The sequence below is a fragment of the Cucurbita maxima genome, unplaced genomic scaffold (genome assembly GCF_002738345.1).
Source record: "Cucurbita maxima cultivar Rimu unplaced genomic scaffold, Cmax_1.0 Cma_Scf00013, whole genome shotgun sequence".
Taxonomy (NCBI): domain Eukaryota; kingdom Viridiplantae; phylum Streptophyta; class Magnoliopsida; order Cucurbitales; family Cucurbitaceae; genus Cucurbita; species Cucurbita maxima.
The window spans coordinates 513,133-532,054 of NW_019272029.1; the positions used below are offsets into that span (position 1 = coordinate 513,133).

The following is an 18,922-nucleotide window of genomic DNA, read 5'->3' on the forward strand; positions in this document are numbered from 1 at the left end:
AATTGAAGTATTTTCCTTTTTTGCTAAATACAAAATTAAAAAAAGAATAATAATAAATAATCAAATTACAATATAACCCTTCACTTTTCGTAAATACATCAAAAACTACATTTGGGTTAGATGGTAAAAGCATTCATATGACTCGATGACTCAAATAGTTTAGACCACTCGACTTATAATTATATTTTTTTTCGATTTCGTGTGGATTCATTTTTTAAAAAATTGAAAAATTCAGCTCGATTAAGTTTGCAGTTGAGACGATTCGACCCATTCAACCAACTTAAAATAGGGTCCACTGATTATTTAATAATTTTTTATATAAAAATTTAAATGGAAAGAAATTCAAAATAATAAATATCAATAAAAATGGAAACTTTAAAGGCATTTGGAATTTTAATTAATAAACAAATTAATGAGAGTGTCATGAAGAGGGGCATAATAGTAATTTCACAAGCTAATCCACGTCCATGCCTATTGAAAGCCATGACTTCCCATCATCATCATCATCCATTGAAAAGAACTCAATAAAATATAAATCAAAATTAGTTATTGTTGATTACCCTTTAATCCAATCATTGTCTCAAAGAAAACCACATTTTGCCATTTCTTTCCATCTTCCATTGCGATTTCCCATATTCCCTTTCTTCCTCTTACCCTTTTTACCTTCACGAAACAAGAACAAGGTAGCCCACTTCCAGCATTTCGCCATTTCTCCTTTTTTTTTTTTTTCTCTCTTTCTCTCTCGACTCTTTCACTCGATGCGAGCTGTTCTTGCGAAAGGGTGCGTGGAGATTCTTACCGCTTAGTTTCTGAGGAGGATTTTTGTGAAATGGTTGTCGTTTTTTATAAGTTTGTGCCGTGATTCGCCTCTTTTGAGTCGCAGGTTAGATGAGTTGTTTTCTGAATTTACGACAATTCCTTTACATGAATTTGCTTATTGCTTCTAATGATGGGGGTTTTGCGCTTTCTTTCCTTCTTTTATGAGATTGTTTTACGATTGTTGGATTGATGTTTGTGCTTTCTGGGACTGTTTTTTTTCAGAAATTGTGTTAAGTGGAAATGAAGATCTCTGTTCATCTAGTGAATGAATATGTAACAATGTTACGAAGTTCTGTTTCACTAAATAGGATTGACCCTTTTTATCCCTTAATGATAGTTGAATTCTTTCGTTTTGAATCTGGTAGCTGAAGGGCTTGGTTCTACTAGTAAATGAATTTGACTTGTTCTAGGATTTCTTGGTTCTACTGCTGAAGAGCTTTTTTCTTATGTTTGTTTGAAAGTTGAGGAATGGTGGCTGGATTTTCTTTTGGAGTGATCCTATGAAAGGGTTACATTTGCCTCTGAGAGATGGTATTTTTCGTTCGCAAATGGTTGACCGAATTGGAGGTTTTCTTGCAAGTCTGAAGGAATTTCTGTCCTTAAACTGAACTCGTTCACCTAAGGTTGTGCTCGTTGAGTTTGGAAATCAAGTTACTTTGTAACAGCCCTAGCCAACCGCTAGTAGATATTGTCCTCTTTGATCTTTTTCTTCTAGGAAGGTTTTAAAATGTGTCTACTAGAGAGATGTTTTCACATTCTTATAAGGAAAGCTTTGTTCTCCTCTTCAAAGAGGATAAGAATTGCTAATGGTGGGCTTGGGCTGTTACCAATGGTAGTAGAGTCTCGACACTGGGCGATGTGCCAACGAGGATGATGAGCCTCGAAGGGGGGTCGACATTGGGCGGTGTGTCAGCGAGGATGCTGGCCCTAAAGAGGGGGTGGATTGTGAAATCTCACATCGATTGGAGAGGAGAACGAGTGCCAATTAGGACACTGGGCCCCGAAGGAGGGTGGATTGTGAGACCTTAAGGGGAAAGCCCGAAAGGAAAAGCTCAAAAATAATAATATTTATTAGTGGTGGGCTTGAACTTAGGCTGTTACAGATAGTCTCCCCTCCAATAGGCATATCTTTTCTCTAATCATTGCACAAAACACCTTGCCCAACTCTTTGGAAGTTCAAGGAACCCAACATTTAATATAAGTCGATTCTGGTTAGTTGTCCTAAAAAATATGTTCATGGTGTTATATACTTCTTCTTAATCATTCCGTTACATTTTTGTTTAACGCTTTCTTTAACGTTGATATTAATCAACATCTTGTCTCTGTGGGGAGCTTATACTCGTCTTTCTCATTTCGTCATCATGTTTCCCTGAAATCAGGACAGATGGGAACAGCCTCTGTACAATGTCTGATTAACAGTATTTCCAGATTCATTCATCTAGTTTCATGCCACACTACAAAGCCTTTGCCTCTTCCTAAGAGCTGCAAGGATCTTGTTGTTGTATTAAAACTTCTAAAACTCGTGCTTGATGATGTCATTAGCCTCAAACTATCTTCCGATGAGTTACATCATAGGGAATGTGAGTTGCTGGATACAGCTGTGAATGAGGCTCGAGAATGCCTCGAAAACTGGTGTCCGAAGACAAGCAAAATTTGCAGTGTGAGTTACCTTAGGCTTTGAAATTAGACACTTTCATATCAGTAACTTTAAGTTAATAGTCTCTTTGTTTTGTATGGATCTTAGGCTTTGAAATGTGATCCACTGCTTATAAAAATTCAAGACGCTTCCCAAGCGATCTGTGAGAATGTTTGGAAGTCGTCTGAATCGGTATCGTGCAGCTCAAGTCTAAATGTTGTTCAGGTATGTATAAATTTTGAAACGTTTGTCATATTTTACGTCATTTATATTTTTTCTTTCTAAATGACTAAGCTGTTTGGAGTTGTCTTGATTTTGATACATCCTTTTTCCTCATAGTTTACTTGACAAGAATGATATTGATATCTAATGAACTGTCCAGAAATGTCTTGAAGGCCTTCAATCATTGAAGCAAGAAAGGATATCTGAATCCATAGAAGAGGCTCTAATCAGTCAAAGAAGTGGCATTGGCCCAAACTCCGAACAACTTATAAAAATAATCAAAGCACTTCATTTGTTGTCGAATCAAGAACTTCTGAAGGAGACGATAGCCATCGAAAAGGAAAGAATCGACGCTGAATGTAACGATGCGAAGGAGGAACTGCATCGCATCAACCAAATTAAGGATCTAATTATTCGTATGCGCGATTGGATGGTTAGAAAAGACTACTTTCATAGGATAAATGGAGTCCCGGTTCCTTCTTATTTTCGCTGCCCGTTGTCGTTAGAGTTGATGCTCGATCCAGTAATTGTGGCATCTGGCCAAACTTATGGCAGATCCTCCATTCAAAAATGGATTGATAGCGGGCTAAACATTTGCCCCAACACTCATCAGATGCTCACGCATACAAATCTCACTCCCAATTACACTGTTAAAGCCATGATATCGAATTGGTGCGACGAAAACAAGTTGAACATTTCCAGTTTATCGTCGTTGGTTTTGAGTCGAAGCGATAGCTTTCGTTATTCTTTGCACGGCAGTAATTCAACTGCAAGATCATCCTCTGAAGTTGAAAAGGGTTCTGACAAGCAAAATGGGGATGTTTTTGCTCATTTAATCGGGGAAAATTCGAATGAAAGTCAGGGGAACGAAGCAGAAAAGTTTGATCCCCCGTCTCCGCAGCAGTCGTATATCTACAGCAGAAGTGTATCAACCTCCAGTGCTTTCTCTAGCATCGATTACATTCCATCAGCATTTAATGAGTCGTTAAAGACATCAAATAAACACAAACATACGAAGGAATTATCTGGAGAAATCACATCAGAGCGTCCTGCTGCATCTCTTAGTGAAGCATTGGGGATTACTTCGTCGTTAGGAGGTGGAGGTGGACAATTACAGGCTTGTAAAACAGAAACAGGCATAGTGGAGAATGGAAACTGCAATGGTGGAATGGATAACTTATCCGGAGATTTGCATATCAAGAAATTAATAGCAGACCTTAAGAGCCAAAGGGATGAAGTTCAAATGAAGGCTGCAGAAGAATTGAGACTTCTTGCCAAGGACAATGTCGAGAATCGTGTTATTATAGGTCGATACGGCGCAATAGGCCCCTTACTTTCGTTGTTATATTCAGAACGAAAGCTGATACAAGAACATGCCGTGACAGCTCTGTTAAATCTTTCAATTAATGAAAACAATAAAGCTATGATTGCAGAAGCTGGAGCTATAGAACCACTTATTCATGTTTTGAAGACAGGAAGCTCTGCTGCTAAAGAAAATTCTGCAGCAACTTTATTCAGTCTCTCTGTATTAGAAGAATACAAGGCCAAAATTGGTCGGTCCGGTGCGGTGAAAGCCTTGGTGGATCTCTTAGGTGTGGGTACTCTGAGAGGCAAGAAAGATGCAGCTACAGCTTTGTTCAACTTATCTATTTTTCACGAAAATAAGGCTCGTATCGTTCAGGCAGGAGCTGTTAAGTACCTTGTCGAGCTTCTAGACACAGGCGAAGGTATGGTCGACAAGGCTGCCGCACTTCTTGCTAACTTATCCACAATTTCGGAGGGACGATTGGGAATCGTGAGGGAAGGGGGCATCCCCCTGTTGGTAGAAATTGTCGAGTCTGGATCGATGAGAGGAAAGGAAAATGTTGCATCTATTCTATTGCAACTATGCCTTCATAGTTCCAAGTTTTGCACCTTGGTTCTCCAAGAAGGAGCTGTCCCACCCCTTGTTGCCTTATCTCAGTCTGGCACACCTAGAGCAAAAGAAAAGGTATCTATTCTTTCATTTTGGGATCACAACTAACCTATAACATTTGTTTACTCCATTTTTGAAATCGCTTCACTTGTTTATTCCGTTTTTCGAATTTCTTGATTGATTTAGTACTACAAAACTTGGGCTGTTGTATTCTCGACCGTACCCGAGAATGATATTGTTTCTCATATATTGCAGGCACAACAGCTGCTCAGTCATTTTCGGAATCAAAGAGATGGAAGCACAGGGAAAGGAAAGTGATAGGAAGAGAACTTTCCCAATGCATAATTAATTTTGAAGGGTATAATTTCCATCAGTTTCTTCTCAAATGATTGTGTACTACTAGACTTAAATTCTTTAGTTATGAATTATATCTTTGATCTTAATGTGTAAATGTAGGATTCCTGTTCTTTTCTTCTCTTTGGTGAATCTAGACTCGTAGGTTCTAGATTCTAGTTTTGCTTTGAGCTTGGCAAGAACATAGCATGGACAGTTCCCACTGCTGTGGATTTAGGCTTTAGGCTACTGGTTCTGTTGTGAGTGTTGTGCATATAATGTATATTGTGGACTGACACTTGACTTTTGCTATTTATTTGTTTATTATACCCGGGAGACGGTCTTTGCTTCTCTATACTTGAGAGACAACACGGGTTTTTTTCATTAAGCTCATACGAAGATTCGAATTCGGGACAGTAATGGTAACCTCTGTTTTTTTTTTTAGTATGGAGTCAACTTTGCTTCTCTATCCTCGAGAGACAACATTGGTTTTTTTCGTCAAGTTCATCCAAAGATTCGAGTTTGGGATAGTAATGGTTACCTCTGTTATTTTTTAGAAGTATGGAGTCGGCTTTGCTACTCTATCCTCAAGAGACATATGGGGATTTTTTCATTAAGCTCGTCCAAAGATTCGAATTCGGGACAGTAATGGTTACCTCTGTTATTTTTTTAAAGTAGCTCAGCCTATCTTAGTAAGAAACAGCCTTTATCTTGAACTTCACAATTTTCTTTGAAATTACATTTTCTTTTATACATATACATATAAGATCACAATAACTTCCTATTCATCCATTTCTTCGCAGTATTTCTCTTCATTTTCTTTATTAAAACAAATGCTTCAAGCAGTTGTAACACTCATCTTCACCAGAAACAAAAAGACAGAAAAAGTTTGAACACTTACAGACAAACATATGTATAGCTGAAACTCAAACTCTGATTTGATTATCGTGTTCTAATCAAACAAAAAAAAAACCCAAAAAAACCTCCCAACTCTGATTTAATCATCATCCTCTGGATCAAAATCCTTAATCTTCACATCTGCATCTTCACCGTACTGAATGCAGTTGTCTATTTGAGCCAACACGTATTTTATACTGTTCAAACAAAAATGATGATATCAGCCATTTGCCTTATTGAAGAGTCCAACAGGAAAATCAACTCATCTAAAAGCCAAAGGTAAAAAGTAGGAAGTCAATAAGCAGGAAAAAGTAACTTCCTGTCATTTACTCCAAGGACTGCATAGCTGATAAAATTTAGAAGGAAAAAAAAACGTTCATTTTTAACCCAAGCGAGGAATAGAATAAACAGGAAAAAGTAACTTCCTGTCATCTATCTTTGAATAAACAGTAAAATCAACCCCACAAGACTAGGTTTAAAACATGTTCTAGAAATAACCAATACATCACACAAACTTCAACCATCAAAACACCCATAACAAGTCATAGAAAGTCGTGTACCAACCTAGCTATAGATACAAACAAGTAAACAGAAAACCAAATGTAGCAATAAAATGCTCAATTCCAACTAGAAAATATACAACGTTATCAAAGTATTCACAAAAATAGTCTCGTTGAACTGAAATAAAAACAAGTGAGCACACTAAAAAAGTACCTGCTTTCTTTCCTCAAGTCAAGTGGCACAAAACTCACCATGTTATAATCGTCCACCTAAATTAATAAATAAACGTAAATAAGTACAAAACCAGCATTCTCATTCTTAGCTCATTGCAAAAGAGCATAATTGAAAATCTTAAATAAACAAGAATACAAATTAAAAGTATTTTTTATGATCTTTTCAAATACCATGATTTAGCATCATATTCCTTCCTAACAGAAGAATAATTGTTATATTTATCACTAAAACTCATGTAGTTCAACCCAAGTCTCAGCCAAATCATTTTACTTGCAGCGCTTCCAGTAATGCAATTGAGGAAACACGCAATAACCAAAAGCCAGAACACATGGGACTCTGGGACTGTCATGCCAGTTATGGCCCTTGATTAAGGACTTCAAGAAAATTTCATAGCAAGATTGCATCTTGCAAACACATTTGTTCATGAAAAATTCTCACTTGATATAGGCACATAGTCGAGCCACATCATGTAAAATCTAAAAAATGAGTTAGAGGTCATATGTACAAAACGTTTGCATGAGGAAAAATGAAAATAGATAAAATCATTAATAGTTAAAACATACTTTTGTAGGAAATTGTCACACCAAAAAGACCCCTCTTTGAGAATGAAATAATAATAATAAACTTCAATAATATTCTTATCATATAATTCAACAATATTCTTTCGCATAGCCTGCAAACAAAACTTATCAACCATGCACCGGAAACTTGAGTAATGAATGAAAAGGGTGTAAACTGCTCACCAGTTCAATTAGAGCTTTATTTAGCTTTGAAAATTGTGGAGCCATACGTTGATTCAGCTCAGACAACAAAACTTGAGGCTCCGGATTTAAGAAGCTAGAGTTTTTTAAACAATGTTTAAAGCATTAGGGTTACAAACCTGTAAACATTGAAGATGAAACTCAAAGGAATAATCAGTACAGAAGCAGATGGTGATGGCGATACATACTCATCAATATCCTTTTTGTTGGTCACAAGATCCATTTTGGAGAGGATGTTAATATGTGGTAATTCAAGTTGGACCATTGCTGAAAGAGATGCCATACAACCACTGATAAACTTTGTGATGTCTGTCATGAACTGACAAATAGGGCAATTGTCACTATACGAGTAAAGAATAGACCACAGCATTATTGGAGTGATAGATAAGAAAGAGAACTTTGAATTGACAAACCTGAGAATCAAGCAAATACACAGCACAGACATTGAAATTTTTTCTCTTTAAATGCTCCACAAAGTTTTTAAGAACCGGAACATGGGAAAAGAGCTCTATCTGACCTACGTAGTGATAAAAATGATAATATTCAATACGTATGATAAACATGATGAATTCAATACACAATTCCAACTCGAAAAAGAAACTATTTTTTGAAGATAGTTTTATCCTCGAACAAATTATAGTCGTCTGTCAGTATGCACATGCAAACGCTAGAGAGTATGCAAACCTGGGCAGTCGAAAACTAAATAATCATCATCCATGTAGTTATCCAATTCTTCTGTCAACCAATCATCTAGATTTTCTTCAAGATGTCTAATAATAAGATTAAGGAAATTCATAAAGTTTTAAGCGCACGCACACTCTTCGAATTTTGGCCCACAAATAAAATAGACTCAAAATTTAGAGCAACTGAATCCCACAACTTCATGAAAAGGGCATAATCACTTAAGGATACTCCATGCAGTACAGAAGGCCACCATTAGGACCAAGTCCAAGCTCCTCCATAACATCATCCAACGAAATGAGCTCCCTAATATCTGTCGGCATGCAATATTAATCACTTAAGACCGGTGAATTGATCATTTGAATTCATAAGATCATCAAACGTAATGTACACCTACCCATGGCTACAGGATAGTCAAAATGTTCGGCAGCAGGGTCAAGATTCACAACATGCATAGTTCGGCCAACTGTCTCACAGTGTTGGTACAAACTAGAGCAGTAGGTTGACTGATTCAGGTAAAAATTTCACCGAAGTTAGTTAAAAGTAACTACCATTTTAGACTCACAGATGAGGTTAGAATTAACTTTTGTAAACTCAAAATGTTCGGAGTCAATATCAAATAATGCATCTGAAAATAGCTACTATTCCTTGGGATATACAGCCGCATCTTCATGCTGTTTTTAGTTCAACAAGTGGAGGTAAGAGCAAAATGAACTAGAGGCAAAACGAATCCCTCTCATCTCAGGGAAACTCACACCAACAGGCAGCAACGGTCATCTCAATCTTGACACCATGGCTAAAAGAACAACACATGTGCATCATGGCCATTCCATCCAGAAAAACAGAAAAAAAGAAAAAGAAAAAAGGAACCCACTACAGCCAAGAAACAGAGTGAACTATTTCCAAAATGACGCCCTTTATGCAAGAAAGACCACAAATCTCAAAACCAACGTTTTTCCTAGTGAGATAAAGGAGCTATTGAACATGGTCTTAACATACCACACCCTCAACAATGCAAAGACTTTGACATGGACAAACCTCATTACGGCTTTCATTTGGAATTTATGGAAAGGAAAAAATCAAAAAATATTCACAAAGAAGATACATACTTATCCTAGGCTTTTTGAAAATGTTGTATACCTTGTATTTTTTTTGTGTAAATTATCTAATAATTTTGCTTCCTACCTTTGTAAGCATCATGAAGAACACATCCTTTTTGTAAATTTCAAGCATCAATGAAATTGTCTCTCATAAAAAAACAAAACAAGCAGGAGAAGTGGATTCAAACCTCTGACCTCTTGAACAAGGGCATATGCTTAAATAAACCAGCTGATTAATAAGCATACAATAATGAAATTTTACGTTTTTGGATTCATTTAGGAGCATATATAAATAAACAATACTTTAACTGAAAAAATACAGCAGATATTAATAGTTTGATTACTATTCATAATGCATGAATTGTAAATTCAAAGGCTAAGATATATTCATGAAAATGCTTGATGCTAATTTTTAGGGTCAATAATATAATAAAGCAGAAAACAAGTAAAAATGTATGAATAGTTGAACAAAGCACTTGATCTATCACCTTTCCACTGCCGGCAGGACCTATAACTAGTTGTGCATATCCCATGGCAGCTTTCTAGTTGTCTCCCAAGTTTAAAGCGGACAAAGACAGGAGATGATCCGCAATGATGCAACAACTGCAACAACAATATATGCAGAACACCAAACACCCACCGCGAATAGCAAATTCAGTAAGTCAGACTGGCCCATAAACACTGTGAGAGAGAGAGGCAAGATTGGTAAAAAAAAAAAAAAAAAACAAATGATCACGTACTACATGTAGAAAAGAAAAATGAAAAATCTGCTTCAGTTGTTGAAAAGAATACACCACTCTTACAAAAATATGTCTGAAGTAAACTCTGAGACCCAGAAAATAGAAAAAAAGAAACAGAAAGATCGAGAAATAAAGAATTAAAACGAGAGATCCTACAAAACCAGAGCATCCAGACAAAGCAAACCAATTGAAACTGATAGCAGCTCAATTGCCAAGAAGTTCATCAATGAAAAAGACATTCGAAAATAAATCATTCAGCAAAACGTGATCCCCAAAAACAATGAGAAACAAAATAAATATACCAAAAAACCCAGCAAGGATAACTAATGAGATCTCTCATACACAGACACAAAAGGGAGGCCTAAACGTCGAGGGAGTCGGCAAAAACAAACACTGACCCAAAGAAATGTCTACACAGAAATTTCCCCGAAAAAACCTATCCTTATATTTTCTTTTTCTCTAATTAAAGTAAGTTTTGAAATTGTGTCTTTAAATGCAAAAGCTACAATAGTTCGAGCAAAAAACCTCTCAGTGGCAACCAAGATTCCATTGAAAGAAGAATTAACCACAATTTCTGCCTGAAATAACAAAAATAAATTTCAAGCCGCCACAAGGACAATCTTCTCTTTGACCAAATCGAGTCAACCCAAACATTCAAGCAAAATTACACCAAAAAAAAAAACAGTATTCAGCAAAATAAACTGGGTTTACTTCCTACTCCACAAAATAGTACGAAGAAACCGAAAACCTTCCAACTCCAGAGAAAAAGTAACAAATCTGGGGAACAAAGAGAAACGATAAGCAAATTCAAACATCAAAAAACGGAGGAAAAAAAAGGGAAAGCAAAAAGAATCTCAAATTTTTAGGGGAAAGTAAATGAAAGCTCACCAATAAAACAGAAGATGATTAAAACACTTAAACCTTCTGATATTGAAGCTTGATCATGAGACCGAATTAGTGGGGAAAATGCAGGAAAATCAAAATGAGCGGGAGAAGACGACGACGGCGAGGGAGAGAAATTGGTGTTATGATTCAACGCGGACGCCAAAGAAACTTAGCTAGAAATATATGGTCAAATTACTAAACTGCCCTCAAGCTAAGTTTTTAAACTTTTTTTTTTTTCTTTTACCAGTAACAACGAGAAATCGGTGCAAGCCGCCGGGAGTAGCACGGAAGAAAGACGGCGGCGACGGCGGTGACACTGAGCTGCTCAAAAGGAGGAGGAGCCGGCACGGAAGAAAGACAGCGGCGACAATTATTATTATTATTATTTATTTATTTATTACTATTATTATTATTATTATTATTATTATTATAACAACCACGGCTCTGCATATATAATAGAGAAGTAATACTCGTTTGGGCACTTCCACCGTGAATTTTGAATGAGAGCGTAACGGGAAACTATGGCGTCTCGGTTCTCATCTCTCCAGTTGCAGAGACGCCGCCTGCATATTGCCACCAATCAACTAAGCGTTAGGCAAATTCGCAACTCCGACTTCTATGGCTGCTTGGGGGACCTGAAGAACCACATCTCCGACTCCGACTTCATCGCCCTCTCTTTGCAGAACACCGGCTCTTCTTCCTTTCCTTGGCACCGCCTTCAGTCCTTCGACACCTACGATACCGCCTATTGCAAGGCCAAGTACGCCGCCGAGAAGTTTCAGATCCTTCAATTCGCTCTATGCCCCTTCTCTGTTAGGGAATCCAAGCTAATCGCCCATCCGTAAGTCCCGCCGCCGCTTCTCTTCGTTTGTACGTTGGGGCGGGGGTCGGGGATTGGGAGTTTCTTTATGTTACTGATTTCATTTTTCTTTACTTTGTATGGATTTGGATGCTTCTTGATACGTAGTAGATGTTGAAAGCGATGGAAATTAGAATTGAACGACATTTCTTTCATTGGAATCTAGAGTAGGGATATGTAGTAAATCTTTTTCATTATTGTCATATGGGTAGAATTTGTAATGGAAGGTGGTAACGGGAAATTTGATGGCTTCTGGCTGATGTTTCGACAATGGTTTTTACTTATGGGTTGCCTGTTCATCATTATTTGAAATTCTAAACTCGAGGTCTCTTGTTTGATGAGTGATACAAATTTGATTGCTTATAATTATTTTGCATGATACATGCCTTCCTGTTACTTGCATCTTAGGTCATGGCAGTACCATCTGTAATTCGTGTTTTTTGCCTGTGAATTACGGCTGCAGATCAAAGCACTAGCGTTCTATTTCATGTGTTTCCCTGCCGTCACTGATCAGCTACGTTTCCTTCAATGGTATAGGTACAACTTTCATTTGTTCCCCAGAGATGATCTGAACATTGGGATGCCTTCTTACAGTTTTTCATGTCAAGTTTCACATCTAACATCCATGGCTCATGAAGGTTTTGACTTTGATGCTTGCATATATGATGGTAAGCCTTATTGTGGACTATTTACTTCGGTTTCTCACTCACTGACCTCAAGACTTGAGATTTGCGACAGACACCATAGCTAGTTATAGAAGAGTAATTTTGCAACCCAGATTTCCAGTCTCTAAACCACCTTCGTTGTAAGGTTTCAACAAGAGCAAAGGATGATTTTGAGTGGAATTCACAGGAAAGAAAAAAAATCCATAATTTATTTCTCAATCTCACTGTCTCTTGAAGTTCTGTTTCCATTATCCAGCTCAAGAGAAGAAATTAAGTTCCCAAGTCTCTAAAACTAAGTTCCCAAGCTAGGTAGAAAAAAATGCTGAAAAGGCGACCCAACGCTTCCAAAAAATCATCTCTCCCTATATCTAGAAGGGTTATACACACCCATCTTGTTTTGGGATTCATATGGCTCATATAGAAATTATACAATTGAACGCCAGCCTTACAAATTTTTATTAGTGGATTGCTGAAGACCTTTTTGTTTCTGGTAATTTTTATCAACCTAAAAATTATTTATCGCTTTCTGGCTGTTTTGCCGCTTGATTTTTGGGAAAAATTAAATTGAATATTGTTTATACTGAATCTATCATCTGATACTGTAGTTTGACTTTTAATAGTCTTTCTCCTCTTGTTGGTTTCAGGCATATCATACTTATCTAGAGCTCAAGAGTCCATAGCAAAAGTTCGAATAGGCCGTCCGATTCTAACACCTAGTACTTATGATGTGAAATCTTCTTCTAGACAGACAATTGCTGATTCAGTTTTTGTTCAACGGGTTAAATCACGGGTAAAGAACTGGAAAGATGCATGTAATTCAAGCACAAAAACAAATGGTAAGTTACGGCCTACTATTGCTTTCTAAAACAATTTCTTCATGGTCTTTTCTTTCCACTCTTTTTTTTCCATTTTGCGGTCACATTTTAAAAATATTTTGGTTAACGAACACTTTTGGTCCTTGAACTTTTATCTAAGTAATAATCCCTGAACCTTAGTTTGAAATGATTTGATCCATATTATTTCGAACTTGTAAAAATTTAGTCCTTGAACTCTAGCATACAACAACTCATTCCCTATATTGTGCTTTAAATTTTCTCTATCATGAAAAATATTGTTAAAATTTATTGAGTTTTCTTCCCTCTGTAGATTTTGATATTGTTAACAAATATGTTCATAAACTATAGAGAATAATTGTTTCCTAATAAAAATTAACATTTAATTTGATGAGATTTTTGTAGTAGGTGTTAAATTGTTACAACCTAAAGTCCAAGAATTAAATCCTTACTTTTATGGAAGGTTGTGGACTAAAAGTGTTTTTTAACCTCTTTTTATTTCCATGTCTCCTGAAATAGTAAAGGTAATGTTTCCATAATATAGACGCTCTGCTAAGTTCGTTGAAAAAGCTCATCATTGGCAGCGAGGAGTATGGATCAAGACCATCCATGACTATAGATGTTTGTAGTGAACGTCAAGTTCTACTTGTTTTAGAGGTAACTTGATCTTTTCATCTTATGATTGATTTTTAAATGTGTATTGCTGTTCTTAAAATATAGTAATTTATCATGTACATCGTAGACTTCCAGAACCCTTCCAGAGCAAACTCATTATGGTATTTCATACAAAAGTGCATCTTTTTGCTGGGCAGTAGCTAAAACATGATAAATAATGGATCTCTGGTATTTTTCTTGCGTAAGCTAAGAATTATAGATCATTGTTCATTTTTATTTATGTTCTTATTTTTAGTAACTTTACATATATATTGCACACTGTTTAAATATGATAGCTTATCATGTGTGTTATACATAATTTAAGGTAAAATTACTGATTTAGTAAGTCGACTTTTATGATTGTCTATTGAATGACTTGACTTCAAAGTTTTATGGTTCTGAGATGACTAAATTTAAGAGTGAGTATAGGAATTCAAATTTAACCTCAGTGTTATCTTTTTTAAATGTGGTAGTGATCTAGACTCCTGCCAGCAGAACAATGTACTTATCTTTGCTACTTTTTCTGTAGAGAGAGTTTATATGTAGACTTATATTCTTTTTTCTATTTGATGTAGCTGTTGAGTGAGTTTTCTGATGACCTGGTTCCTGTAGTAATTCCAACTAAGGGTGGAGGAACTCAAGCAATTCGTGCCATTTGGACAAGCTCAAAAGAAGACAAGATTCTGCTTGAGGTACCAGTACATATTTCACTGGATTTCCACTTTCTAAGTTCCTAAACTATTGATTCTTTAGCTAGCTCTTTGAAGAAGTTTATGTACTTCAGTTGATTTTTTTCATCATTTTCAACCCACCTATCCAATGCATAATTAAAAATGTCTTATTTTTTAAAACTAAGATGAAGAAATGGTTCGTAATGGAAATAAGGTTTTAATTTCCAAAAAATTGAAAGTTTGTGCTTCGATGTATTAGACTGATGGGTTAACTGAATGATATTTTGTTGACTGTTCAGAAGGAGCTTCAAAATCTTGAAGAGGAAGAAAACAAGAAATTTCGTGGTTTTCGAGAGGTGGTAGATATCATTTCTGCTTCACAGAAGCCTATCGTCTCCTACAATTCTCTTAATGGTGTTTATCTCATATATTCTTTATTTTTTGTTGATCTCTTTGCTTTATTTTTCTTTTGTTCTCTAGTTTTTATTCTAATGCTTTCTTTTTGGATGCAGATTTTGCATTTGTTCATTCTAAATTCCTTGCTCCCCTTCCTACTGGCATAGATGAGTTTGCGTCCTCTTTGCATTTGGTTTTCCCGAGAGTGCTCGATGTAAAGCATTTGATCAGCAAGATCGGTGGCCTCAGCAAGCCGACCAGTATAGCTTCAGCTCTTTCTTACTTGAAGAATCATTATTTTGCACCTATTGATTTGGACATTCCAGTTGAAGGTTTGTCACCTTGTCCACATATTTTTTTTACTTGGTTAAATTATAAGTTTAGTACCTCATGTGTCTATTTGGTCCCTACGCTTTTTAATTTTTTGTCCAACAGGTCCCTAAACTTTTACTCTAATCTAGAAGGTACCTAACAAATTTGAAATTTAAAAAAATTAATTGATCATATAAATTAGGAACTTTATGTCTAATGAAACTCTGAACTTTCGATTTTGTATTTCTTAGATACGTGGATTTTGAAAAATATCAAAGTTTAGGGACCAAGTTTGTCGTTTGGAAAGTTCAATAACCAAATAGAAACAAACCTCAATTAAATTTGTAAGTTGAACTACTTTTTTCATGTTTTCATTCATTTCTTCACGGTTATACATCATTAAACCTTTTGTTATGCTTCAGTTTTTATTCTGTTTTGTTATGAGTTCTTTAATTTTAATTTTTAAATGTCGTTTGTCTTACCAATCCATGAAAGGAAACCTGTCAATGTTTTATCTTTATCTATTTTATAGTTTCAAGCCCTGCATCTCTAAGAGCACTGATCATGGTCATGATCCCCTCGAGCAGAAATCTTAATTGTGTTCTATTGCAGCTACAGGAAATGATCGCAAGTTTCATGGGCATAACGCTATACTGGTATGCCATTTGTTTGCAAAAGCCTGCTCTGTACTTAAAATTGATCTTGGTGGCGTCCAATCCAACAATTGTTTGGCCTCAAAGCTGGATGGGTGTGCAAATGTTTTTGGTTCATTCTCCCCCGACCACCACAAATCTGAGGATGAGGACATCAAGATCTCGACGAAGAACGTTAGAAAGATTAGCTGTAGGCATTTGGTTTTCTTGTGGGGATTTAGAGACGGGATGACTGCTCGGTCGATGAAAACTGCACTTGAAGGATCCCATGAAGTTTTCTGTGAAGAGTTTGATGTCCGGTTCGTGGACAAGAAATGCGCCATCGTCGTATTCTGGCAACCTGGCTTATCCGAGGCTTTCCTTGATGCAATAAACAGTGATGGCATTGTGGGATGTTTAAAAGATATGGTATCTGAAGGCCTAAAAGCAACAGGTTATGAAACTTACAAGAGGGTGTGTAGGTTGGGTTTATGGGAAGCAGATTTAGCGGAGTCCCTGGAGAGAGCCACTTCAGAACACCATCATTCCAGTTTCGAAGCTGATCCCGAAACCGAGCGGTTAGATATCTATTACTCTAATGATTCTATAATTAATTTGGCTGATCTTTGAGACCATTTTAGACATTGCCAAAATGCATATAGCGTAGGCAGTATTGTAGTGATCTTCTTCCTATTTCCCAACTGATATTTGGCACCCATGATGATGAACACCTTGAAGTTTTGGTACATTCCTGAGAGAGCAAGTCTTTTAAGTATATGATTGATGCTGGAGGAATATGTTTCTTTCCATTATATTCCACACTTTTGTCCATTTTGGGTGGGAGAGGATGTCTCATGTCTACTTTAATAATCTAAAATATCTTATTAATACATTTTATAGCGCATATAATTTCTCCTTACCTTTTCTTGGATGAAAGTCACATATTTGGCTAATTTAGAGAATGATTATAAACAATGAATACTAATATTCTCCATTGATATGACAACTAATTTAAAAAATGATCATGTGTTTCATAAGTTTAAAATAAAAAACTATCTCTATCGACTATTCTAACTCTCTCCCAACTAAAACTATACTAATGATGTTGTCCTTACTCCCAACTAAAAATATACTAAATTTCTCAATTTTAAACTAAAATTATCACATAAAGATAGTAAATTTCTCAACTTTTGTCTAATAAATTTTTTCAATTTTCATCTCATAGGTCTAACATACCATCAAAAAAATTTAAAATTTTATTAATGTACGGCATTAGATTTAATTTTATATTAAATACTTATTTTAAATATCTTCATGAGATGTAAAAAATAAATTCACTTAAATGTTGCTCTTGAAAGTTGTTGTCCGTGTAACAATTTTATGTAGGAATTGAAGTTCATAACTTTTATAGATAATTATTGCATTCAACGTGTTTAATTTCATAGTATTATCTATTTTATAGATAATTTTATATTATTGTCAATTGACTTGAAGTGTCCCAAACTCTGGATCGGTATTCAAAATGAAAATTAAGGATTTCGAAAAGTAAAGATAATTTTTGAAGTTGAAAGATTAAAAAACCAAATGGACTCCGCTAAAACAATAAACTAAACTTTTGATTGAAGTAATTATGTATTCAAAGTTTCAACTAATAAGGATTTGAACTGTTTTAAGGAGATCGAAATTAAAGGTTTTCATGGAGTTTAGATTTTAAATGATTCGTTCAGGGCTTAGAGACTGATCTTCCTAACTTGAAAACCAGTAGTAGTAACGATTCTAAGTAATAAAAATCAAAACTCTAATTTCTTCAAAATCAGCCGATCAATTCATCCCTGGAAAGATGAGCAACAGAATCGGAACTTATGAACCTTCCAAACAACTCGTATGGAATGACGCTTCGTGTTACGCATTAGATTAAGAGTTGGAAACTTAGAAGCATCAAAAGAATATGCGAGCCAACCGTGTGCCAACAATGACCATTAAACAAGAAAGATCATCCCGACGAGTTTAACGGAAGAATCGCTTTCATTTCGCAAACGAAGAAATTGCCACAGAACATTGAGTTGATCAATATCAGTTCTAGGACAGAGTGCGTTTGCTTTATCCAACTCCAATCAAACCAGACTTCTAAAACAAATATCAACGAAGAAACCGAACGATTTGTGCCAAAAAAAAAACAGAAGAATCGGTGAAAATTGAAAATGTACCAGCAATTAAAGGGCCTGAGAATCCAGAAACAAGGGTCTCAGACGAGTGATGCTGGAGAATTCAATGTCGCAAGGTTTTGAGTAAAATTTTGGCTGGATCGATCGAACGATCCAGTCAAGAAGCTGAACTTGCTTTTCGATTTGATTTTTTCCACAGAGAATTCTTCATACGTTGATAACTAAAAGCGAAGCAAGAGAAAATCAATGAATGAACACAAATTATTTTGGAAGAAATTCTTTAACATAAGGGAGGCTGAAGGAACGATTGCTCGGAGAGGTAACGATGAACTTCTTATATAGCAGATGGACAATGCACGAATTAGGGTTTCCCTTTTTTCATTTCAAGTCTAGGGGGTATTATTGTAATTTCGCTTGTCTAACGGTTTAGTAACGGAGTGAATTGACGGAACTCGTTCAATTCAAGTGTCGAGAAAATAAAAAAAATCATATGATTTTAATTTTATTTCTTTTAAAAAATTTAATTTGGTCTCTAAAATTTTGTCAAATTTTATAAATTATTCTCACCAAAATTAAATTTTAATTAGTATAACTATATGTTTTTATCCTATTTCCGGTTTATTTGTAATAATATAATGTAACCGTTCAGGTAAGTATTCGAAATTTGATTTTGCATTGATAGTTACTTCTCGCTTCTAAAAGTAAAAATTATCTCCATAAACGAACATAAGTCCTAAAGACAATCCCGACAAATGAGCACGAGTCATTCGTGTGGGTTCTGCCCATCTTAATAAATTTCCTAGGACATTTTCCAACATAAAATTGTTCTAAACAAGACACGTTTAACTAGGAAGTTTTTATAATTAAGCTATCGGGAAAATATATGCACGTTTAACTAGTCATTCTATACTCGAGATTACTCTAATTCAAATGTACTTTCGGTTCATTCATGTGTTTATTGACGGTATAAAGAAAAAAAAAAAGGGAAAAAAAAGGAGGAAGTGAAGCTTT

At 35.7% G+C, this 18,922-nt stretch overlaps 3 protein-coding genes across 9 annotated transcripts; 2 read left to right on the forward strand and 1 right to left on the reverse strand.

The window, feature by feature from the left end:
• Positions 1 to 579: 579 nt before the first annotated feature.
• On the forward strand, positions 580 to 5,318 carry LOC111488045 (U-box domain-containing protein 3-like). Of its 4 annotated transcripts, none has more exons than XM_023135631.1 (5): positions 580 to 883; positions 2,148 to 2,479; positions 2,564 to 2,680; positions 2,838 to 4,667; positions 4,848 to 5,318. In XM_023135631.1, the coding sequence occupies exons 2-5, from the start codon at positions 2,204 to 2,206 to the stop codon at positions 4,908 to 4,910; spliced, it is 2,286 nt and encodes a 761-aa protein (XP_022991399.1). In that variant the 5' UTR covers positions 580 to 883; positions 2,148 to 2,203; the 3' UTR covers positions 4,911 to 5,318. The 4 variants fall into 4 exon arrangements, with proteins under 4 accessions (XP_022991399.1, XP_022991401.1, XP_022991402.1 ...); XM_023135633.1 differs by having other exon boundaries at positions 2,199 to 2,479; XM_023135634.1 differs by having other exon boundaries at positions 2,204 to 2,479.
• Positions 5,319 to 5,717: 399 nt separating this feature from the next.
• LOC111488048 (GPN-loop GTPase 3) lies at positions 5,718 to 10,883 on the reverse strand. 3 transcript variants are annotated; one of them, XM_023135637.1, is made up of 10 exons: positions 10,728 to 10,883; positions 9,588 to 9,780; positions 8,397 to 8,505; positions 8,231 to 8,312; positions 8,003 to 8,088; positions 7,732 to 7,835; positions 7,507 to 7,637; positions 7,301 to 7,394; positions 6,537 to 6,592; positions 5,718 to 6,019 (listed from the first exon to the last, which is right to left on the reverse strand). In XM_023135637.1, exons 2-10 carry the CDS (start codon positions 9,630 to 9,632, stop codon positions 5,923 to 5,925), a joined length of 804 nt encoding a protein of 267 aa, XP_022991405.1. In that variant the 5' UTR covers positions 9,633 to 9,780; positions 10,728 to 10,883; the 3' UTR covers positions 5,718 to 5,922. The 3 variants fall into 3 exon arrangements, with proteins under 3 accessions (XP_022991405.1, XP_022991408.1, XP_022991406.1); XM_023135640.1 differs by having other exon boundaries at positions 9,588 to 9,702; positions 10,728 to 10,882; XM_023135638.1 differs by lacking the exon at positions 10,728 to 10,883 and adding an exon at positions 9,996 to 10,103.
• A 288-nt stretch (positions 10,884 to 11,171) lies between these two features.
• Positions 11,172 to 16,636, forward strand: LOC111488047 (poly(A)-specific ribonuclease PARN-like). Of its 2 annotated transcripts, XM_023135635.1 has the most exons (8): positions 11,172 to 11,565; positions 12,121 to 12,251; positions 12,893 to 13,084; positions 13,626 to 13,738; positions 14,311 to 14,427; positions 14,706 to 14,820; positions 14,919 to 15,134; positions 15,727 to 16,636. In XM_023135635.1, exons 1-8 carry the CDS (start codon positions 11,246 to 11,248, stop codon positions 16,374 to 16,376), a joined length of 1,854 nt encoding a protein of 617 aa, XP_022991403.1. In that variant the 5' UTR covers positions 11,172 to 11,245; the 3' UTR covers positions 16,377 to 16,636. The 2 variants fall into 2 exon arrangements, with proteins under 2 accessions (XP_022991403.1, XP_022991404.1); XM_023135636.1 differs by lacking the exon at positions 13,626 to 13,738 and having other exon boundaries at positions 14,348 to 14,427.
• The last annotated feature ends 2,286 nt before the right edge of the window (positions 16,637 to 18,922 follow it).

Coding starts and splice junctions, on each gene's coding strand:
- LOC111488045 (XM_023135631.1), top strand. CDS start 2,204: ATGGGAACAGCCTCTGTACAATGTCTGATTAACAGTATTTCCAGATTC. Junction 2,480..2,563: donor AGACAAGCAAAATTTGCAGT/GTGAGTTACCTT, acceptor TATGGATCTTAG/GCTTTGAAATGTGATCCACT. Junction 4,668..4,847: donor CACCTAGAGCAAAAGAAAAG/GTATCTATTCTT, acceptor CATATATTGCAG/GCACAACAGCTGCTCAGTCA.
- LOC111488048 (XM_023135637.1), bottom strand. CDS start 9,632: ATGGGATATGCACAACTAGTTATAGGTCCTGCCGGCAGTGGAAAG. Junction 8,313..8,396: donor TGACTATCCTGTAGCCATGG/GTAGGTGTACAT, acceptor GCATGCCGACAG/ATATTAGGGAGCTCATTTCG. Junction 7,638..7,731: donor TGTATTTGCTTGATTCTCAG/GTTTGTCAATTC, acceptor CCTATTTGTCAG/TTCATGACAGACATCACAAA.
- LOC111488047 (XM_023135635.1), top strand. CDS start 11,246: ATGGCGTCTCGGTTCTCATCTCTCCAGTTGCAGAGACGCCGCCTGCAT. Junction 14,821..14,918: donor CTCCTACAATTCTCTTAATG/GTGTTTATCTCA, acceptor TTTTGGATGCAG/ATTTTGCATTTGTTCATTCT. Junction 15,135..15,726: donor TTTGGACATTCCAGTTGAAG/GTTTGTCACCTT, acceptor GTTCTATTGCAG/CTACAGGAAATGATCGCAAG.